Below are 10,849 nucleotides of genomic sequence, written 5' to 3'. Positions count from 1 at the left end.
TAACGTATTATTTGTGTAAACGGATGTAACACAAAAGACAGTTACTTCAGTAGTGTGTTTACCAAATTGTATTTTCTTTTCTCAAAATACTTCTACGCAATGGATTACTTAGTGTATCTTGTCCGAAGGGGCACCCGGTCACACGAAACGAGCGCACCGCAGCACCCCGGAGCTTGGCAGTGGACCAATCATAATCCTCTGCGTCACAGTTGGGTGGGCTGAAAAGTCTTCACTACGGAGCGGCGGTTGGGCACGCGCAGACAGGGGAACTTGCTGGACGTCCAGTTGGCAAACTGACGAAGTTGTCTTCGGAAACTTGAAGGCTCAAAAACAAAAACCACTATGACTTCGACGAACATGTTTCAAGGGTTGGCTACTGGGACAAAACCAAGTTCAAGGTGAATATTTTAGTCGTTTAGCTTGGTTATCTGGGTAAGAAATGGCCGACGACGTCTTATTTCAGCTACTAACGTTATCTCAGTGTAGGTTAACGTTCCATGACAGGAGCTCTCAGTAGCTTTTTGCAGCGTCACTTTTTGCCTTCAAACATAACCCTTAGCAATAAGTAAGTACAGACAAACTTTGCTAAGGCTAGCTTGGTTTGAATTTTCCTGTGTTAGCAAACTTAAAAGCCGAGTATTAGCTCTTTGAAGCTAACGTGATCCGAGCAGGCGTTGTCCACTGCGCCTGCGGAAGTGTTGGCCACTTCTGACTGCTCTTCTTTGTACTCACCAACGGCGGTGTGGCCACATTGTTCTAGAGGAGATGAGTTTCCTTTTACTGACTCGAAAGCGACAGTAATTGGGTCATGTGTTCATGCATGTTATGGTTTTTAATAACGCCAGAAATTACACCGTCAATTTTACAAGCCAGAGACATATGGCGCCATACCCCGGTATATATAATCCGATAACCTGTCATATGGCTGCGTTGGCTCAACTTTAAAATACATTATCATTTTTTTTAAAGCCTGTGGAAAACATTTAACCGTATCAATAGCCATATTTTTTTTCTTGTTTTGATTGATTTCTTGATTCACATTTATTTACTCCCCCTGTGTTTCTCCATTTATTCAGTTCTTTCCCTTCATATGAAATATTGTTGAATAATTGTAGGCAGGAACTACAACATGCCAAGCCCCTTGTGGGATGTCCTTTTTTTTTTTTTACGCGACCTCTTAATTGTAATCTTCTTGTTTTTTACATGTGCTAAATAAATCAAATCAAATCAATCGACACAAGCCTACATGATTTAGTAAGATGAACTCCGGGTTAACCAGTAATACAAATAAATCTATCTCTATTTGTCCTTTACTGAATGAATAATATGATCCTATAAAAGTTGTACTTTAATCTTTAATCTCCTGCAGAGTGTTGCAGCCTCCTGGAGGTGGGTCCAGTAACCTGTTTGGTGGCTATGAGGAAGACGCTGCAGCATCAAGAAGACCTAATAAGATGGCGTCTAAAGTGTTTGCTCCACCAGAGGAGTCCCAGAGTGCACCCAGGCGCTCCAATCCTCCAGGTCAGACCCGCTTGTCAGGGCTAATGGATATGGCCACTCAAAACATCTATCACTGCCCATGGTGTGAAAACTGTTACTACGTTGTGATAATTCCAGTAGAAACACTTTCACTGTTCTCTGTGCCTGAAAGTAAACCACCTTCAGATTTTTAGGCTATCTGTTATAGTCAAGTATGTTTTCAGTTGAGTCCACTGTTTAAAAATGGTATGCGTCTCCAGAATGGGACTGCTGAGTCATCCTGGCTGCCTTATCTGCTTATTTTTCACTGTGGCATTAGCATCCCTGAAATGGTCTGTGAATTGCTGCTACTGTAGTATGTGTACATGACACTATAATTTTATAATGCTGAAGTGTGACTGTCATGAAGAAGCCCATGTAAGTAAGCATGGCCACCAAATGGGTAGTGCAGTTAACTAGCCAATCAAAATTAGATGTAACAGAGTGAAGTGTGTCATAATGTTAAACAAACATACAAATAAATAAACACACATCTTGGTACTTTATGTAGGTGGGAAGAGTAGTGGAATATTTGGGGAACCTGAACCTCCAGCTCAGCAACAGAGACCCAAACCTCCTGGTGGACCGACCAGCAACATATTCGGTGCTGCAGAGAGTGCACCCGCCCAAAGCCAGAACCGAAGCTACCCAAATAAGCCAAAGGTAGGCCATGCACCTACATTTTAGACACAACATTGACTATACCCTGACTTGACTGTTTTTTTTGTTTATTTGTTTTTTCAGCCCCGACTAGTTCAACAGCTTTTAAAGTATAATCCCCCCCTCAAAATTAAAAAATGTATTGTTTTCTCGACTCGCCACTGTAAAGTTAGGATTCAAAAGTCCGCTAGTTATCGCGTTTATCCATTATTTGATCCTTGAAGGATTGAAGCGTAAGGCAATTAAGTCACATACCCTGATTTATCAGTCAGTCTTCCCCACAGTTCAATAGTGTTTGTGCAACCAGATTATTGTTAAACTGCTGCGTCTATTGCAACAATCTCGGCACTGACGCAATATATTCTAAGCAGCTACTACTTAAGAAATCAGAATCAGTTTTCTGTACGTGTCAAGGTCGGTGATGGTGTTTGCATTGCACATAATATTGAGTTCATTTGGAAAGGCCTTATATCCTGGCAGACTAGGGAAATCTAGTATCAACAATATGATCATTTCCTAATCACAGAAGTTCTTAATGATGACCAATTTAGAACCTGGTAATTTGACCCTGAAAAAAGTGGCCATCTTATTCCATGTTTTCTTTTTTACATTTTGCGTGTAAATATGTGCTATTGACATAAAAAAAAAAACCTGAGTGAATCTGCATCATAGGTATGGAGCTGTGAACTCGACCTCTCCCAGCATGGGTAATGGTCACTCGCTAACTATGACTTGTTTGATCCTACGCAGTGCACATGTGATAGCATTGTGTATGATCATAGACGAAAATGTTCAGCCATATAACATGTAGCTTTAATATCTGAATGGTCCTTTATTTAACCAGGTAAAAGTCAGGTTGAGTTTAAAATCTCCTTTCCAGGAGAGAGCTGACAAATACGTTGTCTTGAAGGGGCCTTTTGGGCCTCATGAAAGTTGCACTGTTTTACAGAATATTTGCAGCTGCTTCAGCTTTATTCAAGTAGCATGAAGAAGAGTCTGTTAAGTCCTTTCAGTGATAACACAGTGAGAAATCTTTTATCTTTTTTTACAGGACAATCTAAGTGTGGGACCTGAACCCCAATCACCGAAAACACCATGTGAGTTACGTAAAGGAAAATGTCCATTCATTTCATATTGAATAATTCTACTGTAGCTTTGAAAATACCTCTGTCAAAGGGTCCTGTATGCTTAGAATATAGTTAGGTCGTCTTTTTCTTTGGTTAATGAAATGCATATTTTGTTGGATTTTTCACCCATTGGTTACGCTAATAAATCAATCCACACGTTTGCCTTGAGACCTTTGGAATGGAAGTGCTTATTTAAGAAGATAGGTATGTGGCACAGGCTCATTCCTCTGAGAACTCAACTGTGACTGGAAATATGTGATTTCTATTATGTATTACGGTCGGAAATACTCTGTGTTTATGCTTATGTTATTATTTAGTTCTGGCATTTCTGTAAGACACATTCTTTTTCCTCTCCAAGTACCTGAAGCCAAGCTCAGCCAACCAGAGGTGAAGGAAGAAGCTGCTCCCCCAGCTCCCATGCCAGCCAAGGAAGAGCCCGCTACTGTCTCAGCCCCTCCGGAGCCTGAGCCCCGGTCTTCGTCTTCCTCTTCCTCACCTCCTGCTGAGACAGATGAGACTGGTGACCGGAAGAACCACGAGCCTCACCTGGGACCCAAGCCTCGCTCTCACAACAGGGTCCTCAACCCCCCAGGAGGAAAGTCTAGTGTGGTATTCTACTGATCAGCTGAACACGGCTCCTCCCTGTTTGTGTCCATTCACTCTGTCTGCTCTCCTGTTAATCTTCTCTCATTCCGACACCCCTCTCTCCACGCTTATTCCACCTGTACATTTAAATACAGAGCAGGATTTTTTTGTTCTTCTCACCAGATTCCAATGTAATGTCCTCAACTTCTTGCACTTTTAGCCTTATTTCTGGCTTCCAGCTCTTTCTCCATTTCTTCATGTTCTTCAACGAAACCTACAATCATTCAATTACCAACTGATCAATCCACAGAATAGCTATTACCTAATCACATTCAACTGTAACAGCGTTCAATCCCAATATTGTGGTTACTCTTTTCGCTGTTTCTGTGTTTGCAAATGTAGTTTGAGGCAAGGTTTGTCATTTTGAAAATGTTTTTTGCAATCTCAAGAATGGTTAAGACATTGGAGTACTTATACAATCTTCAGCTTTAAACGGTCCTAGATTCAAATGGTTTGGTGTAACAGAAATCCTGGTGTAAAAATTTATGACAGACATTTGCGTAAATTTCAAAGTGCATGTTTTAGCCGTAGTGTGTAGGCGATCAATCAGGAGGTGGTGAATAGATCTTCTCATTAATGTAAAATGTTTCAGGAATGTCCACTAGTGCCACTGTTTTATGCGTTGCTGGAGCCTTATTAGATGACTGCATTAAAACCTTCTGTTTGGCAGTTTAAATTATACACGTGTTGAACTACAACCAATGACTGTACAATCAAAGCCTTATGTCAACGCTGCTTTTTTTCATCATTTTGCCGTCTCATTGATTTACCCCCATTTTCAACACCTGTCTAACATTAATGATCAGCTGTCGGAGCACAAACTGTGTTCAGAGAGTGATGCCAAAAATTGACTTTGAAACAAAGATAAATGCAATTGTTTATTCCCAAATGTCACTGCTTCCTTAAAGAAAATTCCATTTAAATTGTTTGTGCAGGTACTTCTCTGCTTTGTCATCATTGCTTGCTTTATCTAAGAACATGCCTTTTTTTTTTGCTTGGGGTAGGCCTCTGTTTATGTTTTAAATTAAAACGGCTGAAGAAAAGTGATCTCTGGACAAGCATGTGGCCTACCTGAGTCCAGGTGGGCTCATTCACCCATTTCATGATGCACATTCATGGTATTCTGGTGCCAGCCTGCCCCCCTGTGTTGATGTGCCTGGCAGGCAATGAGTGCTGCAGAAGAAGTAAATCCTGTTTATTGCAATTAAACTGTTGTTTTGCATTTAAACTTTGCTTATTTTGTTTACTTTCTAAAAACATAGAAATAACACCAAGTCATTAAAAAGGGTGCAATAAGTGAAGTACTTGGGTTGACTTCACTTTTCAAAAATGGAAATGCCACGTATACCCTGTTAAATGTTTGTCTGGATCAGTGTGAATGTGACATACTAAGTCTTGTCTGCTCCGTATTTATAGTTAATTCTTGAAAAACTGACACTGATGCTTTTGTCCACATTTGCCCTTTGGCAGCACTCTGTGCGAGCTACTTGCTATGACAAAATAACCACTTTATGCCCGGGAGGAAAAAGTTGTTTTAGCTTTGCAACTGCACATTAGAATCTGCAACGGTTTTTCATTTCCTCCTTTTAAGCAACCATCTAAAAGAGCGGACAAAATGTTTGTACATGTGAGTATACACTGATACTGAGGTGGGTATGAGTCCTGTTTGTATGATACCCATCAGCACACAGAACTGGGTCTCCTCATATTTTAAATGTAAGCCTTGATAAACATTTAATAGCTTAAATAAAAACTATGAATGAATGAATGCTTTATTTCAAACATGAAAAAAATAAATTACACTTGAAACACGAGTCATTAAAAAACACTTTGTATGTTTGAAAAGGAGCAGGAAGAAGCAGAAGCTTATTAATTCCTACCCCTTCTCCACTTAGTATCTATACTATAGGTTTTCTTACTTCCTGTGTATCCTGTTTCTTTTATTTATTATTTAAAAAAAATTTTTTTTAGTGTATTTATTTTAATACGCTCAACAAAACCAACAATTCCAACAAACAAACAATAACCACTTGTGTATAAATAAATAAATGACAAGTATGGCAAAAAGTGAGAACCCTAGTGTTCGTCACACCCCTCTTCTTCCCTGTACCTTGTAAACACCGTCCGTTTGTACTGTTGTTTGAATTTGCTCATGGTTGGACATTGTCTGAGCTCCTCCGCTAGTCTGTTCCACAGTTTCACTCCACATATTGAAATGCAAAAAGTTTTTAAAGTTGAGCGTGCATACAGATGTTTTAGATCCAGTTCCCCCCTCAGATTATTACTATGATTCTTAAGCACACGCTTACTAAAAACGAAGGCCATGACAGCAGTTAGGACAATAATAGGGGCTATAACTTGTACAGGGTGTCAGCCTTGAAATTAAAGTTTCACGCTCAGAAACATATTATGCTCACAATAATGGGTAAGAATGACTTGGCATTGGTGAGGAGGTGTGGCTGATTGCTTGGACCATTATGACCAGTTCCTTGAGTCACCAAAGCCTCTTTCACATGCAGCTTGTCTGTTAAAGTTTTCAACCACTGTTTCATGAGCAACAATGAATAAGCTATGAAAAGTACTACTGGCAGTTACGTAACATCCTCAACTTACTGTTTACTTGTTTGTGATATTAGCAAAATTTAGAGAAACGAGGTGTGTCTTAGTTGACTGAATCCTATTCAATAATGGAATATGGTGCATTTTAGGAAATAACACAGGACAAGTGGTCCATAATACACTAGGTGGAGCTGCTGTGGGTTTATCTAACTCCTACTAAAAGTTCAAGATGTTTATTTGACTTTGCACCACCTTGATGTTAAGCATCGTGTGAATCATTGGCAGGAGGGAAACAAGCAGCTTAGAAATCCTGAGGTACTCGAGTGAGTCTCTAAAGAATTTCAATTATTGTTTATATCTCAGACATCTTCTCTATACTGTATTTGATTTTCTTTCTGCTTATTGGAACGTTTTTACCCAGGTAATGATGCATTAAAAAATATTAAGTAAGTAAGTAAGGTGTTAAGAGCCAAATAACATGAACTTCAAATTTTAGTATTATCAGATTTTCCTATTTTACATTCTAAGAAAACAGAAAGCTTATTTACTGTGTTTCACGACTCAAAAGTTCATGTAAGTTTGCATCTGCTTCGTCCTCTTTGGCCAAAACCTTGAACCACTTGTTGGTTTTAAAGGACAACTCAGCTTCCACTGTGAGCCTCTGAAATAACTGATGAATGGTGTGTCAGTATTTCACTGCTGAAGCCTCTGTTTGTCTGACTATTGCATATTGTACATTAATACTTCTGTCTCCCCTTTCAGAGTGGCAACTTAAAGTGTGCCATGTGAGTACTGTTGTCAAGTTTTTACAGTTTTTACATTTTCTTATGCTGTCAGAAATAGTTGTTAAATATGAAGGAGGTTAAGATTTGTTTTTCTTTAATCATTTACTTATGTAATACGTTAGTTAATTACCTAGTTATTTACTGTGACTACGTCTGACACGGGTTGTTGGGAGGGATAGTGGGATTCATGGTGGAGCTTTTTGTTTTTCCCCTTCACTTTAAAACAGACGCTCTGACTCGTTTTGTCGCTGTTGTACTTTTATTTGCAAAAACTCAATAAGGAAATTTGGGGGGGGGTGGAAGATTTGTTTTTCTTTGGAGTTGTGGGCCTTTTATCTGCAGTTTTTATGCTTCATCGACCAGTTTTTGTCTCCATTGTTAATCCTCTCTGCAGCAAACAATAGCCCAAGCTACGCATGTCTGTCTGACTGAAAGAAAGTTCAAGTGAAAGATTTTTGCTCTCAACTCCTTCAACCTTTTCTCCATGTCCTGACCTCTGCTGTCCTATATATGGGGTCTTGAGACTGTAACCGCCCTTCCCTCTTATGTGAAGCCACGAGTGTGTTGAGCATAAATTCTCACCTGTTGATATTATTCCTATTATACAGGGAACAACATACATTTGTTAAGTGATGGATTTCTTTTAGGGCAAATGATATTTAAATATAATGCAAGAACATCTTGAAAAGCAGACCATTATCATGCTCTTTGTAAGCTTTCTTGTGATTTTGTGTGCATATGTTTTTTTTCTCCTAATGTATCCAGTAATCTCTCTTGGATTATTTTGATATCCAATGTTAATGTGTACAAAAGTTACTTTAATATCAAAAAGCAACTGGAGATTTTCCTCCCTCTTTGTGCTAATTGGAAATGTCCACTGCAAGAACATGTTGTAACTCTGTTCATCTCTTTTGCAGAGCTCATTGGCAGCAAAGTAGCTGGTAAAAAAATCTGACCATGAAAACCTGCATCGCTCCACGTCGTGTCTTGTCATGGGGGGAAATCTGTGGAGGTAAATCCCTTCTCTGACCATATTTTAAATTGCATCCAGGTGTCAAAAATTATAATCTTCATCGAGCCTAACTGTACCTGTATCTCTTCATGCAGTCATTTCAATGTGGAGCTGCTGGTATGCTTAAGCCACTTCAAGCTATTATTATATAATTATTTTAAGTGAGCAGCACTCATTGTGCCGCTCAGTAAGGTTGGTGCTTCAGCATCATCTTTGGAAGCAAAAAGCTCAAACTTGAAGCTGATTTGAAAATGTAAACCTAATGGATGAAGTAGTTGATGTCAATTCTTGATGAGCCTTCTTAATATTCCTGATTATTTTACGGGGTAAAATAGATTGAATAACTTTTACATAATTTTGCCTTTGAATTATGTTGTTTGATGTTGCCTCAAGCTGCACTTTACTGCACAACCAAACTGAATAATGATTTTTCAGGAACATAACTGTTCCTTTGTGGCATAAACCATCATATGTTCATATGCAGATCACTTCAGACAGGGCTTTGATGCGCTTACTAAAAGAAAATAGTCCAGATGAAAGTAGACTGGGCTTTTGCTGGCACCACCTGAGCAGCAATCCTTTGGAAAACACACCTTTAAAATGTGTACGGAGATACATTTTAGCTGCAGTGTTCAAAGAATTGAAGCTGCAAAATAAATGATGTTTTAAATCAAGGTACTTTTATTCTGTCAATTGGGAAATAGAATATAATAAAATGGACCACCACATGTAATTGCTTAACTTTAAAATAACCCATCAATAAGGTTTTTTATGGCCAAATGATTTGTTCGTCCTGACTGAAGCATTTTATTTCGTTTTTGGAGAGTGCATTGTCATTATTATTAAATATCTGAGCACCAGCAGATTTAGGTCAAGCGGGCTAATTAGATAGTTACAACTTCTGGTTTCAACTTTCAGAATAAAACTTGTCAAGCATGTGACTGCATGAACTAAAGTAGCCTGTATATAATCTATCAAAATATAATGTATATGTATGCATGTAAATGCCATATGTTTGAAATGTATTATTCTGTGTTAAGTACATTGAGTAAGTCAGCAAGATATCAACATAATGAGGTTCAGCTTCTTTGTTTTGAAATTTTGGTAGGTTTGTTGTCGTCTGTTTTGTTGATATTTTTATGATGTGCATTAATTATATGTAAGAAACACGTTTTATTTTTAAAAGAATGTTAACATACCTTTTTAATCACATATTATAATTATTGTTTTAAACATACAAATGACCTGTCGGTATCAAAGCAGCTGTACTAAAGAAAAAAGACTTCCATAATGTCCCCAATACGTGATATAACCCTCCAACATGTTGTCCGGCCACATGCACTAATATGCACATGTGGCCGGACTGGCTCTGAAACACACAACAGAAAATCAGATTGCAACCCACACAGCTGGAGAGTGACTTCATTCTCAGCTCAGGATGCCATTACTCCACTATATTTATTGTCATTGCACAAGTTACAGTACAACCAAATTAAGGGTGCTCCCACAGAGCCACTGTGCACCACACATCGACGAGGACATGTCAAGAAGGAAAAACAATGCAAAATACATTTTTAAATACAAGGTATATACAACAGAAAAATAATTATCAAAAACTGTATATTAAAAAAGAAAAGGTGCTGTGCTATTTAAGGTGCTTGAAGTAAGCTGTAGACTGTATTGTTCTCTTGTGTGTGTGAGGTGTATAAAGTAGCATAAAAGAGAATTACTCAAGTAAAGTACAAGTACCTTAAAATTGTACTTAATTACGTAGCCTGCTTGAGTAAATGTAGTCTTAGTTACTTTGCACTACGGATAATTGTAATAGCTTTATTTTGAAATCGGGACGCTGACTTCCGGTGTAGTTTGCGTGACTGACGCCGTGACTCCGCTCTCTCAATGCAGACGGTGTGACGTCACCCGGGTCGGTCAGCTGGCTCCTCCATCTGAACAGCAGGGAGAGCCTCTCCCACAGAGACATCACCATCAACGCCCGAGCCTGGCCAGCAGCGTCGGCCGCCCGCAGGAAGGGGGACCAAACATGGAGGAAACGGTGTTATAGAGGCGGATCGGGCGTCGGCGGGGCACCGGGAGCGTTAGATTATTTATTTTACCTATTTATTAATTTATTTATTTCCCCTGCCAGCAATGGCCGGGGTCCATAGCTGCGGCTGCTGAGAGGCAGGTGCAATATAATCGACGAAGGCGTTTCGTTCCTCGGCATGGGCTCAACGAGGGCCGATCCACAGGCTGGCCCGCTCCGCATCCACCGCTCCCCGGATCAGATGGTGTGCACGGGAGGAGAGCAATAACTGGGCCGCGTCTGGATGCGATACAACGGGCTGTTTGTTGGTGGTCACAAATATAAGAGGCAGTAATTTCAAGGTTATGAGCTGTTACCCACAGCAACAGCCTGTCGTCGTGCAGTGAATCTGTGGTGCTACAGCATGGCATCGGCTGAGTGATTTCTTATTTGAGGAAAAAACTGATTGGTTGTGGAGCCTTTTTCTGCGCTGAACGGATCCAAAACCTTGTGACAGTCT

General features: G+C 39.5%; 1 protein-coding gene across 1 annotated transcript; it reads left to right on the top strand.

Annotated features, from left to right (window-relative positions):
* The first annotated feature begins 249 nt into the window (after positions 1-249).
* On the top strand, positions 250-5,521 carry jpt2 (Jupiter microtubule associated homolog 2). The gene is made up of 5 exons (XM_083931824.1): positions 250-398; positions 1,370-1,521; positions 2,030-2,181; positions 3,230-3,275; positions 3,664-5,521. The coding sequence occupies exons 1-5, from the start codon at positions 343-345 to the stop codon at positions 3,924-3,926; spliced, it is 669 nt and encodes a 222-aa protein (XP_083787950.1). The 5' UTR covers positions 250-342; the 3' UTR covers positions 3,927-5,521.
* Positions 5,522-10,849: the final 5,328 nt, after the last annotated feature.

Source organism: Echiichthys vipera, assembly GCF_963691815.1.
Source record: "Echiichthys vipera genome assembly, chromosome: 17".
Classification (NCBI taxonomy): Eukaryota; Metazoa; Chordata; class Actinopteri; order Perciformes; family Trachinidae; genus Echiichthys; species Echiichthys vipera.
Note: the sequence above shows the minus strand (reverse complement) of the source record. Positions and strands in the feature narration are given on the sequence as shown.